This window comes from Fibroporia radiculosa, assembly GCF_000313525.1.
Source record: "Fibroporia radiculosa TFFH 294 genomic supercontigs, scaffold217, whole genome shotgun sequence".
Lineage (NCBI taxonomy): Eukaryota > Fungi > Basidiomycota > Agaricomycetes > Polyporales > Fibroporiaceae > Fibroporia > Fibroporia radiculosa.
In genome coordinates, this window is record NW_012133184.1 from 17047 (window position 1) to 39117 (window position 22071).

The window sequence follows — 22071 nt, forward strand, 5'->3', positions numbered from 1 at the left end:
GTAGAGATTCCACACGCGCAAAAGGCGAGGACAGAGAGAGCTGCCCCGGCTACCAAGTACAGAACTCGGGATAAAGCGCTCTCAGAAAATTCAGGTCTGTCATCGGCAACAGCCGAGGACACGCACACGTGATCCTGGGTTCCGATCACTTAGACTCGGAGATTGCCCAAAGGGGCCGCGGAGTGTGAGACCCGGAGATTGTTGCTCCTTGCGCTCGTCCCTCGATAGAAGTCACCGTGCCGGCGCGCAATCCCTCCTAATCTCAACATAACATTAGTAACCTTCCACCGTCTCTGAAGACTAACAATTCAAAACGCTTCAGTATGGTCCCCGTACCCGCTCCATGCCAGTGGGCCCTCGCAACGGCATCAAGTTTTCCATGTGAGACTGGGGTCGCTGGACGGGCGGAAGGAGCACGCCATCTGCCATCATCAATTCTTACGAGCTCTGTATACATAGACCTCACTGCGCGAATCACGCTTCTCATCCACTTAGGTGGATATCCTGACAGTGGCTCGGTCCTGGCTGTGCCTTATTAGGTTTTCGGCCGCTTACCGTTGACGCTGAAGCGGTTCGTGTATCTTCACCAGCACCACCTCCGACGCTGTAGCCCTCCGACTCTTGAAGGTCCAGAAAGAGAGCTTGGGCAGCTATGAGCGCAATACAGAATTCGTCCGACGACAAGATCTCCGACGAGAAGCCACAGACGGTCGACGTCGAGTCGCGTGTTGTGCACGGAGAGACGCAGGATGTTTATGACGAAAAAGAGTCTGGTGTCGATCCGATCTATCAGGCAAAGGCCAGGATCTTGAACGATGCTTTCCAAGAGATTGGCATGGGTAAATACCAAGTAAGTTGATTCGCCTCTTGTGCCTGTCAAGATGGAACGGCCGCTCAGCAATAGATACGTTGCCTGTAGTGGTACCTGTTTATAGTAGCAGGCTTTGGCTGGTTCTCGTACGTACAGTTTACCATGCCAATGATCTGCAACGACTGATGGGTGTCTGTAATCCAACTTAGCGATAATCTCTGGCCGGTGAGTCGAGCATTGATGTGACCATAAATCCCCTCTGTTGATTGGCGCATGCGCTGTAGATTGTCACAGGGCTTATCTTGTCTCCTGTCGTGAACGAGTTCAACTTTGAAGGTCCCTTCCTCAAGCTCGGTCAAAACATCGGCCTTCTCGTGGGCGCTGCGTTCTGGGGTGTTGCATCTGATGTTTGGGGGAGGCAGTGTGTCTTGATCCACCTCGTGAGCATATAGGTACCTGATTGCTTGTTCCTTTCATAGGATTTGCTTCAACCTCACACTGTTCATCACTGGAGTGTTCGCTATCGCAGCAGGGGGCTCGCCGAATGCCGTTGCACTCTGCTCTCTGGCAGCTGTCTGGAGCGTTGGAGTGGGTGGTAACCTACCCGTCGACTCTGCTGTCTTTCTAGGTAGGTAGAAGTCCATTCTGATGTTCGTTCTGTGGATCACGCGCTCGCCCAGAATTTATACCTGCGTCGCATCAATATCTTTTGACTATCCTCTCGATTTGGTGGGCCTTCGGGCAGCTGGTTGGAAGCTTGGTACGTAATCAGTATTCCAATGACATGTCGTCCTGTATATTGACCTTGTGCAGGTTGCTTGGCCACTGATCGCCAACTACTCGTGTGCTTCTGCGGCGGATTGCCCCAAGTCATCGAATGAGGGCTGGCGCTACTTCCTATACGCAATGGGCGGGCTGATGATGCTCATGTTCGTGTTGCGATTCTTCGTGTTCCACCTGTACGAGTCGCCCAAGTACCTCATGGGCCGCGGAAGAGATGCTGAGGCGGTAGAGGTCGTGCATGCGGTGGCGCGCTATAACGGGCGCGAATGCAACTTGACGGTAGAGATGTTGAAAGAGGCAGAGAATGCTGTGAAGTTTGAAAATACTGTGAAGTCAGACGGCTTGAGAAGTATTGAAGAAGCGGAACTGAAGATGGACACAAGTGCTCGTGCGGCGGTCATGAGGAAGATGAGAAGATTCAGCGGAGAACATGTCCAGTCGCTCTTTGCGACAAGGAAATTAGCCTACTCAACAAGCTTGCTTATTACTGTTTGGGGTATGTCGTCACCATGCGGGATGCCGCAATGAGACTGACTCTCACATGGTATAGCGTTAATTGGTTTGGCTTTTCCTTTGTAAGTGTTTCATGGCGGTCCTAGTCGTGTGTTGTTGATCGATCCTTTTTCAGGTACAACGGTTTTGTCACCTACTTGTGAGTTTACCTCAGTTTATGACTTTGTCTGCTTTGCATGATTTGGCTGATCTACTCCTCTAGCCTACAGACGCGAGGAGCTGATTTTGGTGACGGTTCAATATATATCACATACCGAAACGTCCGTTTTTCTCCATGCTTCTGAGGTGTTTGGCTCATTTCTCTCCTACAGCAAGTCATCTTGAGTGTCATCGGTGTTCCCGGTGCGCTCTTGGCTGGTTGGATGGTCGAGCTGCCATACCTTGGCCGTAAGGGTACGTTGGCAATCTCAACCGGTGCGTAATCCGATACGGTTTTTATACACCTGTGGCACTGATCATATTCCATCAGTTATCACCGGTGTCTTCCTCTTCGCTAGCACAACAGCGCGCACATCAAATGCGCTCCTCGGCTGGAACTGCGGTTATACCTTTACGAGCAACGTGATGTATGGTGTGCTGTACGCTGTTTCGCCGGAACTTTTCCCAACGAAGGATCGAGGGACGGGAAATGCTATTGTTGCCAGCGCGAACCGCGTATTCGGTATCATGGTGCGTTCCACGAGTACCTCTGATAGCGAAAATTTGGTTAAGCTCTCCCAAAAGGCACCCATCATTGCGCTGTATGCAAATCTCGCAACGGCAGTGCCGATCTATGTCTCTGGTGCATTGTTCCTCGTAGCTGGCCTCATATGTCTTCTTCTGCCGTTTGAGCCAAGAGGTAAAGCATCGATGTGAGGGACCAGTGTGCCTCCATTGATCGTATATAAAAACATTGTAATGCTACGAAACGTTAGCCCAGCTACGCAATGATTATGCTGAGTGTCCGAGATAAGTTGCTCACAAAATGTATCATTCCCCTTTATTGAGTGGCATTTCGGCTTCCTCAAAGCTTCCAGCTTCAGTCCAAAAATTCGCGTAAGTCACTCGTCGGTAACAGCTGAAAATGCGAACACGTGACGAAAGCTTCGCGTCGCGATCGTCGATCAAAGCGGCACATCCTCGGCACGATCGTCCTCAGGCTTCAAGTTCAAACTCCAACTTGAAAGACGGCCACATTGCGGCCACAATTCACGCTCGTACCACAGCCCGCCACCCTCTTGCCGCAATACAGCAAGCTACATAATAAGTCAGAATGGCAGAGTATGTCCTAATAACTTTGTGGGAATTGCAAAAATGTGCTTAGCGAGTGCTGTATAGCTCATCATTGGGTTTGGATAACATCGGAAATCTTGCACCGCGACATCAGCACAAAAAACGACATGTTCTACCGCGAAGGCAGTCGCATCATTGGAGTCTTATGTGATTGGGACCTCGCGAAAAGAGATATCGAGCAGGGAAATCTGGATGATAACGACGACGATATCTTGACTGGGATCTCCACTTCTCACTCGTCTATGGTTTCTGACACACCTCGAAGCCATGCTCCCATTCCCGAAGAAGAAAAAATGCGACAAAATGATGCTGGTGATGTCACGCCACAGGAGGACGGTAAGAAAGCCAGAGGTGTGGGTGGTCAGGACACAACGCAAGGACAGATCCGCCAGCCAACACGGTATCGGACTGGAACGGGACAGTTCATGGCACATGAGTTACTCGCCAGCGAAAGACCACCATATCATCGATACGCACATGATCTCGAATCATTCTTTTTTGTCCTCGTATATGTCTGCGTTGTATTCAATCCCACTGCTCACAAATTCGGACATCCCAAGGCTTGGGAGCATCCCGATCTGATGGTAATCGGAGAAAATAACCTTCGATTTCTTACACATTATGATACTTACGAAAAGACGATTGCAACAACCCATCCGGACTACAAGGGACTGGTTGATTCATGGGTTCGGCATTTTCGAGGTGGCATGTTCTTCGACGTTGGGCAACGTAATGTCAAAATCCGCTGGTTGCGTAACCAACGGCATCAACAAGTCCTGAATGCTTTGGACCTCAAAAGGCCCGTGAAGGTGGACTCGTTGACGACAGAGATCGCTGCGGTTTTACGGAGCAGACGCGAGCTGGTCACGTACGAAAAATTCATGGATTTACTGAATGAGACATCCGACTACGCTTGAAGCAAATGTCCCCGTTGTGGAGGCCTGCAGGTTCGAAGATTATACCACGAGAGAGCTTAAGGTGCGCTAGTTATAGATACCGTCTATTGATGTATGTATCATATATCCATGTTAAAATAATTATTCATTGAGGGTCAAATTCGTGATTGACGGATTCAATCTATCCCGAGTGAGCGACGAACTTGTGGCACGTGTAGCCGTTCGATATCTTGATAGCAAAAAAGCTTTGAGTTCCGGAGTCGAGCGAGGGGTGGCTAGCACTCAGGTGGTGGCTATTATCCAGGGCAAGTTTTGAAAACATAAATCAAATGATGTTGACATTAGAACATTACATATGTACAGAGGGCTATACAATGGTCTATCTAAGCTTGAAGTAGATTGAACCACAGTCAATAATGTTATCAGTCCTGGCATCCAGCCAGATTAAATGCGTGTCCTTGATACAGTCTATCTCGTGAAGAGTCCGGCGACACGGGAAATGATACATAAAGCAGGCATGTCGCGAGATCTCATCGTTAAGTGGACATCAGGATTACAATTGTGCTGCGTGTGTCGAAGGTTATAGTCGCCGCACTGTAAGGATGGCGACACGCCCGTCCTGTTCAATGTCGTGATTCACGTCTACGGTGAACATGGTGAGAGAGCGAGATAAGCGAAAGGATTGGGATTATGGGCAACGCACTTCGGTTCCCTTTCTCCAAGAGACCCTCGCGCCACTCCACGTCTGCCTGCCACCACATGCTGTTCCGGTAGCTCCCTGCTGTCGCTTGCTCGACCAGAAAGTCACGTCCGCGATTATACCCATCCCGAGAAATTTGATGATGCTTTGAAGAGTCCTAGTATCGCCAGGAAATCAATATTATTCCGCATACGTCCACGAGATACGCTCCCACCTTCTCCAACGATGCCCTAACCCCATCAATCTTACTGTCAGCGCCATTCAAACGCACATCAAACAAAAGACACACCCAATAAACCATGCCCCGCTATCCGCCTCGGTCCCGTTCTGCTTCCACGCACGAAAGTGATGTCCCCCACGCACGCTCTCCCAGCAAGTTCCCATGACGGGGAAGTAGTACTGGCGCGCGAGATACTGCTCTGGCTTGCGCCCGAGCCCGTCGCCGAGGTCCGCAGCGTGGATGTTACCGTAGTGCAGTCCGAGACACTCCTCCGAGTACCCGATAGACTTGGCGTAGGCGTGCAGCCCCGCCTCGGTGAGCACAAAGGGGTCAGATAGGCCGGAGATGATCACATTGAGCGGTTCGCCGAGGTGCCCGATAGTGAACTGTAGCGGGAAAAGCAATGAGGGGTAGCTTGGGAGAATGAGAAGAACAGGCGGACGCACGTCGAGGAGACGACCTCCACGCAAGCGAGGGTCAGCCCATCCAGGAGTGTTCTCTTCTGGCGGGAGCTCTCCATTCTCGTATTTGCGCGACGGCTGGGCTGTTATGGCCACCTGGCCTTGCTCGAATCTCGAACTAGCGACTGGAGAAGAGAGCACATGAAAAGCAGATAGGGAGAGCACGCTAAGCCAGAGCGTGCGGTGTAGCATGATGAGTGGTATCTCTATGAGAGCATATGCCTGGTTGTGGACGAACGCGTAGTTAATTGTCCTGCACTTGACCGGGGCAGGTGGAGAGGAGGAGCGGGAGGGGAAAAGCTGGAGGGGAAGAACGGGGAGAGGTGGGTATCTTGATTAGGCCGCCATGCCCCTTGGCTGAGGCGCTACGCATCATGGCCGCATCAAGCCATGTCAAACCCGCGACTGAGGCCTGCACAATATAAGTTTCCGGGTGGAGCGATTTTCCAGGAAAGCAGCACTCGGGGCACGCGCTGAATTGTCGCTGCAGTCCGCACAAGGCCAATCTTTGGCGGATCTTGTATTTGATTTGCCCAAACTTCGATCTCCCACACGGTGCACCCTCGGACGCCAGTCTAAACTTCCCAGCTACATTCATACTATTAGCAAGATCCCCCCAATGATGATGCTAGCGTCGATATGTAGCGAAGAAAGCGTCCCTTCACAGGCGAATAGTAGATGAGTGTCGAAAAAATGCATAAACGCAAGGCAAGGAGACGTGCAAGGACTACACTATAAGAATACCGCAAACAAGAACACACCAGATGGTCCTGTCACAACGCTACACCAGTGCCTGCTGGTTCGTCCCCGTGCGCTTCTCCACGCCCGTCATGAGATCCCGTCTCCCCGCCGGACGCCACGCGCGACTCATACACCTCGTCCAGATTCCGCAGTTGCAGTTCCTCCTCCTCCGCCTCTTGCACACTCCCCGGCAAGCTCGCCACGTACCCCGAACTCTCCCTCAAAGCCACCGGCGGCGACGGCATCGGCGACCCGTGAGTCCGTTCTGACGCCTCCGATCCACGTCGTGCGGGCAGCGGCGGTGGCGGCGTCTGCGCCAACGACGTCCGCCCCGGCCGTGGGGTGAACAGCGACCCAACCCATCCACTGAACCGGCTCGGTTGCACGGGCGGTGCCTGGGGTAACGGAGGTGGGGGCTGCGGGACTGGAATGGGATGCGACATCGCCATGCTCAGTGGCCGCAGCCCGCTCGCGCGTCGTTGGGAGGGAGGCACATCCGAGCTACTCCTCTCGATGGACCCCGTCCGCGTGTGCCCCCGGTCATTCGGGCTTCCACTCTGTCTGCGCATATCATCGCCGCTACTTGACGTGCTTGTGGAACCCTCGTTGGATGTCGTAGTGGCAGACATGGACGGCGCGCTCTGGATGTCGCTCGAGGAGCTAGGGTTGCGTGCCATCCACCGGCCCCGCATGCCCTCGACGGCTTTCAGCAGATTGCTCGAACCCGTGTTGAATGTTCGTGAGATGGCTTCCCTCGTTGGCGCTAGCTGCTGGTCAAGCTTGAGCTCCTGTATCCCCTCTGATAACCGTAGCCCGATATCTGCGACAACGGACGGTTTTGCACTGCAGGGATGCCTGGAAGGGAGCATCACATGAAAACACGTTTCACTCCACGCGCTTATGATAGCATGTTACATACCGAGCCTCGACTAGATCAAAAAGGAGAGGATCTGTGATTCGATCCCAGACCTCATATGCATTCGTCTTTTTGAACTCCTGGATCCAAAGCGCATTGAAGTCTTGAGTCGAGTTTGGATCACCTAATATCCAGTTTTAGATTAACGAAAGAGGGCTACCATGTGCAGCATACCTGATCCTTCGGTAATCATCACTCCACTTCCTTGAGCCTTGTGCACAAAAGCAGCATACTTGACTGAGGCCAGTGCTCCAGAGATATACTCATCAAACTACACAACTATAAGTAATCTGATCTCTAAGTGCTTATTAACTGGTACCCACCTTCTGTCGCAGATAGTCATCGCTGCCCTTGAAGCTGAGCGATATTAGCACGGTGATTTGATGTGGGAATCATAGAACCTACCGCATGCCAGCTTGCCTCGTTGGGTCATCCACAAATGTCTCGTTCACATCACGCACAATGTCATCCATCCACTTTCTGTCAGCAGCAGTCAATCCAGCCACGCGTTCCACCACGAGGTCGCGGAACTCAATCGTGCCAGTCTCAATCTGTCACCAATCGCGTTATACTCCGATGCACACCAACCTAGAAAGGTACGCACGTTCACAAGAATATCGACTTCCTTCTGTTGGGTAACAATTGAATTGGTACTTCCACACAGCCAGCTCTGGGTATCCTTCAACATATCAAGCTGTTGTAAGGGTAGATACGGCTGAAAAAATGCATCCTACATCACGAATAGCTTGGATTAGTGCGGAAGAATCATAGTTGGAAAGGCTATGAGCCGACCTTGCCAAATAGGTCTAGAGGTAACCCAGCATATGCCATCATGCTCTTATGGTCAGACGTCTTCAGCGATGTCGGTCGAGAAAGCGTCTGTGCACGTGCGGCCAGCGGCGGTGAACCACAATCCTCCAAGTTTTGAAGAAGACCTGGCGATGGAATTAAGTAATAATTGAAGTATAAGCACAGGTGTTACATACCAGGGATCAGCGTAACGAGTGAGTACTGATACGTACACAGCCGCTCCACCGGATGACCAAAGAACATTATCTTGATGACCCTCAGTACGCAATGAATAACCACGATGATGACGGGCTTACCTTCTTCTGTAGCATCAGCGCCTTAAGAAGAACCAGCGTCCGTTGCCGGAATGTGTGCACCAGCTCCCGTCTACTCGATCAGGTTCTGCTTGCAACTCAATTCAACTAACATACTCACAAGCTGGTCCCTACCAACGGGTATGAGCAAAGTATAATCGCAATACAGGGTCAAAACTAACCCATATAGAGTCCGCTTTCAGTCATTTGACCCCGCAAAGAATGTTCTAATGATATGTGGAAGTCGTCGAGGATGCTCATGTCGGTAAAGTCACGCTGCTCGAAAAGGACTCGCGTGATAACACCTAGTCGATCACTACACTTGCGCTATAGCCAGGCTCCTACATGGTTCTGAATTGGGGGAGACGCACCGTACAAGCCCAAATACCGGCTTCGATGCAAGCACAACTACTGCTTTCTGTACAGTTGATCGTGTTACATCCGCGTCTTTGACGAGTAGCTCAGATGTGCTAATCTGACGATTACACCTGTGCACGACATTAATATTGTCACGTGGTACTACTTGAGAAAGTCGTGTCCACTCACGATATCCCGAAGATAGTAGAAGGATGTGGTGAGGTCGAGGGCACGAGATGGAAGTAGGAGTAATCTTCCGATGACTATAAGCGCATATAAACGACTAATAACGACAAGAACAGAAATAACTGACGAGATGAGCACCGTCAGGTAGTGCAAGGAAGGGCAGAATCTTGGCAATCTCGTCATCGTCGAATATACTCCCTCTTGAAAACTCGATTTTAGGACCGACCTGGTGAAATCTATTAGCATCAGCAAAAAAAGTAGCTATTAAAACTTACATACCAAGTGATCGAAATCGACAAGCGCTAATCCCAACACGAGGGGGCCTTGTAAAGCCTGTGGCAATAGTGATTCTGGCCGTGCCTTCTTCGAAAACGACGTGCCCGCTGAAGCAAACGACATGATACTCTCCGTGTCGCTCTTGCCACGCATTCCTGCATAAGGAGCGGAGGATGATGGGGGAGATGCTATGAAGTGGGGCATGGAAGCAGTATCAGGCACCTTCTCAGCATCATAGACGGACGGCGCAACACTCGAAACAGGCGAGTCACTGTCGTCCAGCCTCCGTGTAAAGACGCTCCGGTCATCATCAAGTTCAGAACTAAAGTCTGTGTCGACGGTATTGCGCTTGCTGAAGGAGAGGCTTTGACGAACGAAGGTCACGGGGGTTATGGCAGACGGCGTAAGGTCGTCTTCGTCGGCGAGCGTGTGCGAGAGTGGAACTCGCGGCGACAGCGGCGGCGAAGACAGAGCGATGGATCGCTGGGAGGCCGTATCCCCGTCGGACGAGGCGAAGTCAGGATGGTAGTCTTCGGCAGGCTCAGGGTGGAGGAGGAAGTGCGAGTTCAGCGCGTGAGAAGAGGTCGATTCGTCGAATGGAGATGGCATAGCGGAAGGATCTGGATGGTCAAAGGGTTTTAGCTACATCTTTGGCCGGGGATAGAACTCCTGTTCTATCCCTAGGAGACCGCAGAACGGAACCAATGCAACGCACCTCAGCTTCGATGCCAAGTTCCACTGCGGTGAGCAAGATCTGTCAGAACAGTGATTGTCGATGGCTCCGAAGCACAGCAACGGGTCGTACGTCGCCGTCCGAACTCGAGCCTGACGCCGAAATGGAGAATACAGCGTCCTGGCTGCAGAGGGTATGGCGCTGTGCGTGGTAGTCGAGGTTGGTGACAGCCTGAAGCCTGAAGGGGTCGTCGAGGACTTTTGTGTCAGGCACGTGCCATCAAGTCCTGTCGGCGACAGCGATAACGCTCATCCGGCTCCCGAAACTTGAAAGAAAAGTGAGGATGCGCTACTCTATGGCCTAAGGCCCTGTTTGCTCGCGACCTGGCTTATGTCTGGATACTTATTATCGCCACTGCTAATGCTACTTGAAAACATGTTTCACATTTTCCTCCGCGGCTACACAGCCTCAATTTACCTGGTGCCAAGCAGCTCGTCGGACTTCTTCTGGGAGGCGCGCAGGATTGCATCTGTTATGGTAATCAACATCAGCATCTGCTTTTTTTCGGAATCTTACCGTTTACTAAGTAGCGAACTACTTTGCAGGTACCACCTTGGCACATGATCAAGTCTCTTCATATTGCCATCCATCACGACGGCAGTCTTTACTGAAATACCGACTCAATTTAGTCAAGCAATACCTTCTCTTTTCAATCTCAATACGAAGCTTCAAACAATGTTCTATGTGGCTTCATTCTACAAATATAAGTGTTCACGGGGAAATTATGATGCACCGCTCGATCTTCAACATTCACGCCATTGAAGATATTCAAGCAAGAACCCTGACTGGATTGCTCGATTGTACAACATAGACACCGAAATCGGTCAGCTACATCTCCTAGGTATGACTATCCGAACCATATACTTAGCGTCATACGTGCCTACGGAATCTGCAGCGACAGATTCGTCAGCAACTGCATCGCGTCTGCGCGGTATGTGTCCGCCGTAGTCGTGATCAATGGTGCCGGATCGACAAATGTCAAGAGCGGCGGGGAGGAAGGATTAGAACCCCACTGGTCCCATGTATAAAGGGAAAGCAGACTGAGAATCGCTCCTGGCAGACCGGGCGGCGTGTTAGGGTTCAGAGTGTTGGCAAAATTGACTGTTTGACAGGCATGTATGTCAGTTTATCCCACTTCTTGTATAGTTTCAAGGTTTCACTGACTAATTGCGTCGACTCCAATGTAATCGACAGAAGTGAAGTACTCAACCAAGTCGGAAGCGTGGAAAGTACCTAAGATGGGAGTCGCCTTGCCACGCTTGTACACTGTCCGTAAGGTCGTTCGTTATTGAACCTCGGTATAATGGTGAGATACTTACGATATCCCCAGGTGTCTTGGGTCTTAGATAATGTCTCAAGCATGTAGCGTCGAGGCGCTTGGAACATCCAGTCGCCTTGGAATGCTGCAATTCGCTTGAACTGAGGTCTACAGATGACATGGTCAAGAAGACACCGGTGAACAAGTTTTGGTTACTGACGTCAGGTCGTTGAGATCACCAGTGTCAAATGGAGACCCCTGCGCACGCATATGGTATCAGTCTGATTACAGTCTAAGCTAGCCACCTACGTCACTCGGATCGGAGGGATAAGCTTCTCCAACGAGCGAGATGTCCGCATCCGAAGCCCCGATGATATAGCTGCGGTAACTTAGAGAGGTGCAACACGTGAATAATCCAGCTTACTTTTCTTGTATGTAGGTTAGGAATTCGTCATCAGTTCTGCGGGATCAAATAGTTATGGGTGATCCATCATTCGAGCGACTGGAGGACGAGTATGCGTACGTGATATTCAAATTGCTCAATGAGAACAGAGTGCCCTCATCATCGCAATCTCCAGCAATGATAGGCACCTATCATGAAGTAATGTTAATGCTGAAGGTCCACTATTCATGGACATGACATTACTTTGGCATATATGCCCTGTTCTATGTACCGCTCTCCATTCTGAAGGATGATCGTGCCGTCAATCCGCGGCTCCCAGGCAAGGTTCAAGCTAGTATAGCTGAATATGGTGGGTGTGAGAGCGATGGCTGCTTGCAATGTCTCGTAGTCTGCATAGCGCAAACAATCCAATGTGTCAGATGAATTGGCGCAGCCAGTGTACTGTACGAGCTGATCATAGGATGGCTGCCCCTCAGAGACGTTATGGAGAGCGATTGGGAAGCCAGATTCCTTCCAAGGCGGTGAGATAGGAAAGGAAGCATTAGGGAGGCATCTTACCATAATTGCCCCTCGGAACAAGCCAGCGGGGTCGCCGTTGTTCCAAACGAGATGGGCAGCCACTGAAAAGGCGCCAGCACTCTCGCCCCATCTATTGTCGTTCGTCAAATTCAGGTCCTTGATGCCGATGTAATATAGATATTTCACGTACATGATAACTTTGCTTGGGTCGCCTCCGAAGGCTGAGATGTATTGGTTGACCCATTCCAAGGCAAGCCTCTCTGTTATAGGAAGTGAACGAATACGTGAGTACAAATTTATAGCCATCTTGAGCATTGACTGACGATCTCGCAAGCCGACATTAGTGAGTCCAGCTTCTTCGACTTCTTGACCAGCCAGGAAGCCGAAAGCTAAATGTTACTATGTCAGAGCGTGAAACTTCATTAACTATTGACTCGCACCATTCATGCGGTAATTGTGGGAGACAAATATGACTGGTTCACCCAAGTCGATGGAGCGCTCAACATAAAGACTCCCATCGTAGATCGATGCGGAGCCGAGCTCAAACCCTCCTACCATGAAAGTGAGCGAGAGTTGAGTACGATAGGATGAGAGCCTATCATACCTCCGTAGATCCACTGTCCGATACTAGCATCAGCATCAACTTCGTGTGATCGATTAGGCGGCTCACAAAGATGACCGGGAGGTTGTCCTCCGAAGTCGCGTCCGCGGGCGCCCAGACATTAGCATACAGACCTGATCCGCTGGAAGGTAAAATCGGGGTATTCTCTCGGAGAGATGATACTTACAGTCTTCAGAGATAAGGTCCAGTACCGGAATTGAGAAATTACTCGGCAGCTCCTCTGGCAGGACAATTTCCTGTTGGGGGCAAGCGGGCCCAAAGCTAGTCGCTTGCTGAATCCCTTCGAGGGGCTCTGGGGGCTGCGGCAAACCAAAACGCAGAGATCCTATCCTGTGCAATCCAAGAAACGAGTGATCAGCTTCTAATACAATTTACAAATTGAGAGGGACTCACGGTGGTTGCGCGAACGGAATACCGAGGAATTGCGCGACATTGCCCGACGTTGATCCCTGGAACGCACCGTACGAGATGTTGACAATAGGGTCAGTAGCAGTGTCTCGTACACCCAGCGGAATACTGAGCACCGGCACCGCAAGAAAGGCAGAGGCTACACCGATCAGCGACGGACACACCATTCTCACCAAGGTGCCACGGTCTCGGTGATTGGAGACACACTCCACCATGTGCTGGGGGATGGCTACATATACCTTCAGTAACTGCGCCCAGTGGCATCTTCATGGGAATACGAACCTCTGCGCCCATGAGGTACAATAGAATACGAGAAGTCGGGAAATGGAGCTCGAACCACTAGGGCAATGCACGAGCATCAAGTCGACTAAAGCAAGCGTCATAGAAGAAACTCATCCCAGGGCATTGCAGCCGACAGTATGGCGTTTTGCCAATATTCTGCACTTAACTTATAACATATGGATTAAACGCTCAGGCTATCTCAGCAATGAATCGCCACAACTCGCATATTCGGTATCCTCCCGAAAATCATGGCGAGCCTGACAATGTGGATGCTATCTATGTCTGATTGGATGCGGCGTGTTTGATATCAGACATGGGGGGGGCCGAACATAAAAATACTTACAATCGTACCATCATAAGCATGTTTTCTAATGGCTCAGTGTCATTACGGAGGTCTTTCCCGTGCCATATTGCCGGTATCACAGACGATCTGAACGGTGATCATGAGATGCTGGCTTGCGTCATGGGTGCTCCCTGGACCTTGCCAAATCTCCGCGTGTAGATCAGTTGTCCATTTATACTGTGGGGCGTGGGAGTGGAATAAAGCGACTGAAAATTCTTGATTTATAAATGTGTTTATACGAGCAGCGGACTATAGTACTCACGGACCAGAAGAACGCATCTCACATCAGGGACGAGGACAGGTTCAAGCTCAAGCTCAAGCTCAGGCTTCAGACTTTTGGCATTGTTTCCAATGTTGGTGCAGTGACCTCAATAAAGGGAGTCAGCAAGTACGAGTCATCGCCGGCCCATCCAATTTTCACATGTTGAGAACCCGTCTCATTAGACCGCACAGATCCCACAATTCTTCCTCCGCCAATCATGGACTCAGACTCGGAGTCATGGTGATTTTGCCCCAAATGTGCAGTGGACCACCTCAGGCCTTCCGACCTAAGATACACAAATGTGTCAGTAGACCGCACGCACTTCACTACACCTCCAGTTACTAATACGTTCAAGGGGATCCAATGACATATTAATGAACGGAGACATTGGTTCTGCGCGGTAATTTCTCGTCCATGATCAAGTTGATCAATGGTGGAGAATTTATGAACATGAAGGCTATCAGTGTGCCGTCGCTGTCGAGGTATAATGGTCAAGAGAAGTTGAACAGATAGCTGACACCTGGCGATAAAAGCACGCCCTCGTTAGGATCAAGATTAGTTGCTTGACTAAACAAGCAGAGGCAGAATCAGAATTTACCATTGAGGATCAGATATCACAGAGAGTCAACTTAAATGAACTTTGGGGCCAATATAATCGTGAAAAGTGAAGAAATCCTCAAGATCAGCTCGGTGGTGGATGCCCAAGTAGGGTAACAAGCCGTCCTAAGGAGTACTGGAAGTACTATACTGCGGAGCAGTACTACATTAGTAACATGTAGCTTATGCTGAAATTATGACGGAAACGCCATGCCGCTTGTATCTTTGACATAGTTTCCAGCATATATCGACAAAGAACCCAAAAATACCAGTCGCCTTGAGATGATGCTAGTCGAGTTTTGTACTACTTGTTCCGAAGCTAAGATTCCGGGCACAGCAGCAAAGCGAGTCGCAAGGAGTCAACATCACGAGCTAAGTCTCATCGGGTTGAAGAGCTTGAACTGATAGACTTTAGGGGACATCTTGTTCGTTTGACCAAGTGGTTTTGTGCAGATAGAAGGAAACCGGCAAGACCTCAGCTGAGTAGTACTAGAACAAACGACTGTTGAGCATAAACTATATACTATATGGCAGTGGCTAATGTGTTTTGGCGCTTAGACACTCGGACAGCCCGAGTCCGACGCGCCCGCCGCCGCCATTATGCAATATTTATATGCACTTCCCGGGGCCACAGTCAAACGCCTCATGACCAGCAATTCAGCATAAGGTAAATCGGTTGAAGTCAATTAATGTACAGTCACTATATTGATTACTGGTTATACAGTTAGACTTAGAACGCAATTCTTTGACATCAAATGATAATAACGGCACTTTCTTTGCAGACAGGATCTATGTATGTGATACAGGCTCGAAATCTACGGATACATCCAGAAAATCGGAGACGTGGGGATTGGCAGATGAAGAGCGATATCAGTGATATGGAATAATGTCCATGAGCGGAACGGTTACAGAGCGAGAAGAAGTGAGATAGGTAAGAAGCGGACAAATGAGCGTGCACGATGATGTAAGTCGAGTTACAATCTAGCCTCCAGTTACAGTGCGTTGTAGGATATGGATTGAAAGAGCTTCTCATCGCAATGGGGATTCCTAAGAGTGACTCAGACGATGTCGACAGAGTGGCGCACAGAGGCAGGCACATCAGGGAGAGGCCGATCCATTGATATTCGATGGTTACGGTCGACAAGCTCCTGTTCCTGTGAGGGTAATTCTGGGAGCGGCGAATCACATCTTTCGAGTATTTGTGCGGTTTTCTCATCAATGTGTGAGACGTAGGTATTCAATCCAGTAGAGTATGTTGAGGGAGGATATGTTGCTCTAAAATTGGCATTGGTTTCATAAGCACTGATAGAAATGGACAGAGAACTCCGCGCTATCGAAGCGGCGTCCGCGTTGGGATTGGGATGTTGCAAGAAATCCGGAATTGTGACAGCAGCACCGGAGGCACCACCGGACATCCTCGAACTACGATGATTCACGTGAGAGTGGGTTCAGCAGAATGACATAAAGATGCACGGACGGAATAGAAGACTTCGACAGGACGCGCTCCAGCAAGTCCGTCGGAATGCCAAGCTGTCTTGCAATTACCTTGAATGCCTTATGGTAATGGCTACGCGCTTCTTGAGCGAATCCGAAGAACGCAAAGAACACCAGCGCGCAGCCAATGAATGTCCAACTATCAAATGCCAACGACCTCACGGCTGCGGGGTCCTCCGTCAAGAGACTAATGGCTGGGATCTGGCCCACTGAGGAGAAATCGTAGTGCAGGTTGGCCAAAGATCCGTCCCAATCGTAGACGGGTTCTTGCACAGTGACTATAAGGGTGTATGTTGCGAGGGGCACTGTAGAGCACAATTCCACCGCGGCGAGGGCCATAAGACGGAAGTACCGGCTGAAGTTTCCACTTGCAGAGATGACCTCATTGAGTTTCTTGCGCTGTTTCAGGAAAGCGCGTATCGTCAGAGCTATATATGGATCGGAAGTCAGACATTCCAAATTGCCATAACCCACAAGTAATCTCACTGCAGTAGACAGCCGACACCAAACCGATGACAATAGGCCAGATGTCGAATAGGAACCAAGAGATGTTGGTGTTTGGGATGACGAACATACAGCCGAACCCTTCAATGATGTCGAACCGATGGCCCTGAATAAAATAGTCTGTAGAGGGATCAGATAAATGACGCATGATACGATCGTTCGTACATACACAATATGACTTGGAGGATCGGAAGCCCCAAACCGATGAATAAGTCGATCAAAATCATACGACGTTTTTCCTCGGGTGTCGAATATATCTGTACGATGATCGCAATATAATACAATCGTCTGTTGATTATGAGAGACGCAGTGATGACACCGATACTCGCAGCCAACATCCACCTCGATGCTGTTTCACGCATCAACAGACAGCTCGAACTCCGAAATTGACCTGTGCTCACTGATGTCACACCAAACCGGCGCCCAGTTAATCACGTTGTCCCTCCAGATTGTAGTGTTTATGAATTGGAACAGACATTGGGTACCAGACCAGAAGATGAACAACACGCATCCGACGTTCCACGCTGGAAATATCAAAAGTCAGGACACAGTTAGCACAGGCATATATCAAGACACACACCTTCTAGATGCCAGTACAATGGAATGTTGACCAGAACAAACCCGATGAGCGAGAAGGCGTTGACCAGGCTTTGCGCAGTGTAAAACGACTCCAGGGCGTCCATTGCGAGTAGGTGAGGATAATATAAATGAGTGTGGGTCTGGCAGCACTAGGCTTGCAAAGAAGCCCGGAATCAGATCTCGGTAGTGAAGGTGGTGGAACACGAGTGGAAGAACCAACTCTTGCGACAGGGCAGATGCAGTAAATATATGAGCTGTCATAAATTTCAGCCACGAAAACGGAATTTGTTGTATTCCGCCTGCCGCCATCTTCTTGCCAATTTCCTCCCAGCGGCGTGGGCGAAGTACAAGGGACTGGCATCGCCAAAAACGGGACATGCCTTTGAGCTTCCGTTTTAGGCAATTCACCACACCGTCATTCGAAGCGCAAGGAATCGGAAAACATACTGCTTAGTGCCGAAATAGCGCTTGCGTTGTTGTAGTTACGTTGTGTGCATCGCGATGGCTATACACATTTGAAACCGTCTCTCAACACTGCAAGAGCCTAGGGTTGAGGATGATGTTGATGTCAACGCAAAACGCATTCGTCAATTCAGACAAGTTCATACGATTCGGAGTCGGGACATACCCCATATACTGAGGCAATACGCGGCTGAGGCAGACAAGTCAGTGATCCGCCAAGCCTCGCTCAATCTCTGTTGTACTGTAATAAGCCCAAGATAGTTCCGTCGGTGTGTGATTGAGGCGGCATTTGTGCAAACCGTTAAGGCGCGTCATAGTTGATAACATCATTATGCAATCCGAAAATGAAACTTTCGAGCCACTCCAACTAAAGACAGTTTGTGCCAGAACGTGTAGCAAATTGAGGACCAACTTGACTGCAATCCAGTGGCAAGGACCAAGGTTCGACGCGCCCACTTAGACGCTCGGGTCCTTTTTTCAATCCACATGCCGATGTGAGGTGCGCAATTTGACTGTCGAACGGTAATGATGTACAGATTCGTTTAGAAACTACTGAGTAATTGTACATAAATGCAGACAGATACATGACACAACGAACAGATCTGAGCCGTTGGACGCAAGTGTTATACACATTTGTAGAAACTAGACCGACGACGTCACCCGATCTCACGCATAGCACAGCACGCGGTATTGCTGCGTCGATGAGATTAACCAACGACCGACACAGACTACTGAAGAGACCTACATGGGATCTTTCCTCAGTGTTGTTGACCGGGACAAGACAGCCTATACCGTGACCTCAGAATGCAATGATATCCAAAGCATGAACTTGAAGGCATACCGTCAATACTCGGTCCGGCCTTTCCAGGGATAATTGCATGGCCATGGTGGACCCTAGCGACGTAGAGCGGGCTATCGTCGGCTTCGTTCCCACCCTCGACGGGCTGGGCGCCGAGCATGGACTCGTCAAGGCGTCCAGCTGCATCCACCCAGCGCACCGCTCGGCGGTCACCAACAAGCACCTCGTACTTCGGAAGCTATTTACAGAACGCTTTATAAGTCTCGATCACTAGAATATTGTGAGACTTACTTGAATTTCATGATGTCCATAACCGATGACTGCACCCTGTTCAAACGCAGGCGATACTTTTCCTATCTCTGTAGAGACCTCAGTATGTAGCTCAGGCGGACAATCATCCAACGAAACGTACGGATACCGCCCTAGTGTAAATCCGATTACTTAGACTCATACCAGTAAAAGCTCAGACCGTACCTCATAAAATCCACGACAAATGAACAAAGGTTTCTCGTGCTGCTCGCCTCCTGGGATCGCATTATCCGGGATTCGACCGCCTTCAGCCAGGATCCAAGTAACAGGACCGCGAGGACCGTTGTCGTAAAAGTCTCTCGTACGCCTCTCAGCGTCATGAAGCCAGTTTTGTAGTGCCCATACTTGTGCCTTTTTCTGTGGAAGAGTCAATGTACTGAAAGATAACCTGAGATTTGACATTACGCGTACCTCTTCTTCGCTCTTGTGATGAGATTTATAAGCGTAGTAGCCTCCTCCAAGTAGTGCCAGACCAGCAACTAGGCCGCCACCGACCTACTTAAATCATTCACATAAAATCAAAGAAAAGGAAGAGATAGACTCACCTCTAATTGTTTCTTGCGTCTGGGATCAAGGTTATGCCAGCTCTTCTGGCGTTCCTCGTGATGGATATCCACCTGTTGTTCTTGATGCTCATCCCAGCGCTTCTCTCCAATACCACCTCGGTTGCCATCATAGCCACTGTCGCCTCCGTAACCTGGCAGTAACGTCATGTCAATTATTGACACAGACACGTATGCCTCAACTGACCTTGGACTTGCGGGGGAGGTCCCGGTGGAGCCTGAGCTTGGGGAATCTGCCCTGGTTGAATATATGTCGGATTGTACCCCTCTGCAAATGCTGATCCAGCAACACCCGCGCCGGCACCTACTGCAGCACCGATGCCTCGAGCATTTGGATCATCGCGGTATGGAGGCTGAGAGGGCGGTTGATATCCACCACCCCGAGCGTACCCGCCAGGACCTCCGTATCCCTGTTGGGCTTGGAATCCATATTCTTCCTGCATGCGGCCCCAAAGCGCGGGCGTTGCGGGAGGCTCCCAACCCGGCTATCAAAGACATCAGTCACGACCAACGGGGCAATGGGCCTATGAAATGTTGGACCGACCTCAGATCGATGCGCCTGGATGATTTTATACAGAACACCTACGGTGATACAAGATGAGGACCACCCAACCGATATCGATCGCGACAACGCACCTTGGTGCACTACTACAGACCCTATATCATACCATGTTCCGGGCTCCCATTCGGGGGCTTGAGCCATGATGAATATCGCAGTAACTGGGCAGACAATGAACTAAACTAGTAGATCAAGAGGAGAGGAGAGGCGTTGGTGTCGGTCGGAGGGATCTTGATTCTGCTCAAGTGCACCTAAGATGCGTGGTTATATATGTAGCCGCATTCGCCTGCTGCGTGCATATGATGCGTTGCACCATAATCACTGCCCCGCACGTGCAATGGAACTGCCCCAGGCCAAGGATTATTAGAAACACGATGTTTGCCATAAGCGTATCGCTTTCAATCAGCGCGAAGGGTGGTGTCTCGTTCTGGAGCTTATGATCATGATGAAAAGCACCGAACTCAGCCGCATCTGCCATACCCGCACAGCTAATGGAGCGAACTCGAGAACTAAAGGTTTACGCCAAGAGCTGCGAGCGAAAGCAGTGCTGGTAAATGTCAACATGGCTAAATGGCAATCCATTTTCGAGTTATGGTCACTAGCACTTGATTCGAAATGGATCACATGGGCGCGTCAGAAGAGCTAAACACGACATAATTCGATTCGAGCGCGCATCCGGCGGCAGACGGCTTCAAGCTCGTGCCAGCCTCCTCTCCCGTCTACTTATATGCATCTTACCGTCATCCCAGCTGTTGACCAATTGGTAATAAACTATCATCTACTCTGCATCGCATATACATCACTACTCTATACTATGGCTTCTAATAACTCCTCAGGTCTCAAGCGCTTGTTCGGCGGGACATCTACTCGTCTTCGGGAAGTCGATAGAGTTCTCGCTGGTATCCGCCGCCATTTCAAGTCGGCGACCTCCAGCCACGCACCCGATTCTTCTAATCGTCGTGGCTCCAAACGACAAACGGGAGATATTCAGCTCGACAGGCAACTGGCTTTTGGCGAAGTGGTTTGGAACATTCGAACGTCGACCAGAGCTGTTGTCAATCTCGCTGACAAGAGGAAGTCGGCTCCGTACTTAATACCGGACGTCAAGCTTTCGTTCGAAGACGTGCATCGGGCATACCGCAGAAAGGTCGACCCTACCGGCGGTCTGTTCGAGACAATTGTCGGCGTACCTCCGAACGAGATCAAACAACCTGCCCTTGTCGCTCCTCTGTCTCGCAAGGAGCGCCTTGGCCGGCTCGTGGACAAAGTGACTCTGCGCAAATGTCGTGACCGTCATGTCAATATTCCCAGCGTCTTGCTCGGGTCGTCGCCGGTACCGAAGGCGACTTCACTCAAGTCCAGTTCTGTCGCGTCCTGTTACCTCAAAATTCTTTCTTCTGCTAAGGCTAAGGCTAAGCCGTCTCCAACTGCTCCGTACAGTCTCAGGTGGAGGTCAAACAGGCGTCATGTCCAATCCCGTGATCAGCCCCTTCCCCCGAAGGAGATGCAGAAAGCCGCCGCTGTCCTCACTGACGACATATTTGATTCTGTCGAGGCTGCACGCGGTGTAGTTGCAGGGGAAGAAGTGCAGTTCCAGGCACCTGTTGTCAAATATAGGCGCAAGTACCGCAGTCCTGAGACACCAACTCCGCTGGGAGTAGGCTACTTCGTGAGCGAGCTGGATCTAGGACGTATATATTGGTCCCGTTAAGGAGGCTTCACGATTGCATGCCACAATATGGTGCGGATCAAGCGTTTGGCAGGAACGCTGATGAGACACCCTCACATCACATCGCTCGATATTCTTCATGTACTCCGCGTTCACTTTTTTTAATGCTCAATGTAAACATCGCATAGTGTAGCCAAAAATTAATTAATTTTTGAGAGCTGGCTCATCCATAGTACCTTTGAATTTCAGAGTCACACCGCCCAGATTATCTTTTATTTTGTTTTTACACCACCCAGGTTCAACGTTCAGGTCTGAGTTCTGTTCAACGTGTGGCCAATGCCCTCCTGTACGCTCTCACCGCAATGCGCAAATCCGCATTCGAAGTATTCTGTTGGAGGATCAACATGGACCCCTCCGATGTGCACCCCGATTCAAAGGATTACCAGTTCTTTGGGCGTAATTACGACGCCG

General features: G+C 50.2%; 8 protein-coding genes across 8 annotated transcripts; 3 read left to right on the forward strand and 5 right to left on the reverse strand.

Annotated features, from left to right (window-relative positions):
• Positions 1 to 652: 652 nt before the first annotated feature.
• FIBRA_00515 (uncharacterized protein) lies at positions 653 to 2962 on the forward strand (the record flags this gene model as incomplete). The annotated part of the gene is made up of 12 exons (XM_012322409.1): positions 653 to 850; positions 920 to 957; positions 1021 to 1036; positions 1096 to 1232; positions 1291 to 1439; positions 1492 to 1571; positions 1625 to 2090; positions 2145 to 2169; positions 2223 to 2246; positions 2310 to 2367; positions 2419 to 2521; positions 2577 to 2962. 12 exons carry the CDS (start codon positions 653 to 655, stop codon positions 2960 to 2962), a joined length of 1680 nt encoding a protein of 559 aa, XP_012177799.1.
• A 524-nt stretch (positions 2963 to 3486) lies between these two features.
• FIBRA_00516 (uncharacterized protein) lies at positions 3487 to 4296 on the forward strand (the record flags this gene model as incomplete). Its single annotated transcript, XM_012322410.1, has 1 exon — positions 3487 to 4296. One exon carries the CDS (start codon positions 3487 to 3489, stop codon positions 4294 to 4296), a length of 810 nt encoding a protein of 269 aa, XP_012177800.1.
• A 559-nt stretch (positions 4297 to 4855) lies between these two features.
• On the reverse strand, positions 4856 to 5848 carry FIBRA_00517 (uncharacterized protein; the record flags this gene model as incomplete). The annotated part of the gene is made up of 4 exons (XM_012322411.1): positions 4856 to 4917; positions 4979 to 5132; positions 5190 to 5205; positions 5265 to 5848. 4 exons carry the CDS (start codon positions 5846 to 5848, stop codon positions 4856 to 4858), a joined length of 816 nt encoding a protein of 271 aa, XP_012177801.1.
• Positions 5849 to 6429: 581 nt separating this feature from the next.
• Positions 6430 to 9844, reverse strand: FIBRA_00518 (uncharacterized protein; the record flags this gene model as incomplete). The annotated part of the gene is made up of 15 exons (XM_012322412.1): positions 6430 to 7252; positions 7317 to 7437; positions 7488 to 7584; positions 7637 to 7670; positions 7719 to 7864; positions 7918 to 8043; positions 8106 to 8248; positions 8300 to 8369; positions 8420 to 8489; positions 8538 to 8547; positions 8599 to 8732; positions 8788 to 8904; positions 8963 to 9036; positions 9087 to 9185; positions 9239 to 9844. The coding sequence occupies 15 exons, from the start codon at positions 9842 to 9844 to the stop codon at positions 6430 to 6432; spliced, it is 2670 nt and encodes an 889-aa protein (XP_012177802.1).
• Positions 9845 to 10848: 1004 nt separating this feature from the next.
• Positions 10849 to 13345, reverse strand: FIBRA_00519 (uncharacterized protein; the record flags this gene model as incomplete). The annotated part of the gene is made up of 16 exons (XM_012322413.1): positions 10849 to 11069; positions 11133 to 11234; positions 11288 to 11394; positions 11447 to 11484; positions 11536 to 11605; positions 11651 to 11686; positions 11750 to 11817; positions 11873 to 12139; positions 12188 to 12278; positions 12339 to 12408; positions 12472 to 12537; positions 12589 to 12699; positions 12753 to 12765; positions 12819 to 12883; positions 12937 to 13100; positions 13164 to 13345. 16 exons carry the CDS (start codon positions 13343 to 13345, stop codon positions 10849 to 10851), a joined length of 1671 nt encoding a protein of 556 aa, XP_012177803.1.
• A 2375-nt stretch (positions 13346 to 15720) lies between these two features.
• Positions 15721 to 17343, reverse strand: FIBRA_00520 (uncharacterized protein; the record flags this gene model as incomplete). The annotated part of the gene is made up of 6 exons (XM_012322414.1): positions 15721 to 16084; positions 16140 to 16584; positions 16643 to 16780; positions 16830 to 17009; positions 17062 to 17184; positions 17241 to 17343. 6 exons carry the CDS (start codon positions 17341 to 17343, stop codon positions 15721 to 15723), a joined length of 1353 nt encoding a protein of 450 aa, XP_012177804.1.
• A 1024-nt stretch (positions 17344 to 18367) lies between these two features.
• FIBRA_00521 (uncharacterized protein) lies at positions 18368 to 20075 on the reverse strand (the record flags this gene model as incomplete). The annotated part of the gene is made up of 11 exons (XM_012322415.1): positions 18368 to 18394; positions 18447 to 18487; positions 18543 to 18738; positions 18792 to 18859; positions 18913 to 18922; positions 18975 to 19166; positions 19221 to 19304; positions 19355 to 19506; positions 19560 to 19857; positions 19917 to 19954; positions 20009 to 20075. 11 exons carry the CDS (start codon positions 20073 to 20075, stop codon positions 18368 to 18370), a joined length of 1173 nt encoding a protein of 390 aa, XP_012177805.1.
• Positions 20076 to 20745: 670 nt separating this feature from the next.
• FIBRA_00522 (uncharacterized protein) lies at positions 20746 to 21642 on the forward strand (the record flags this gene model as incomplete). Its single annotated transcript, XM_012322416.1, has 1 exon — positions 20746 to 21642. The coding sequence occupies one exon, from the start codon at positions 20746 to 20748 to the stop codon at positions 21640 to 21642; it is 897 nt and encodes a 298-aa protein (XP_012177806.1).
• Positions 21643 to 22071: the final 429 nt, after the last annotated feature.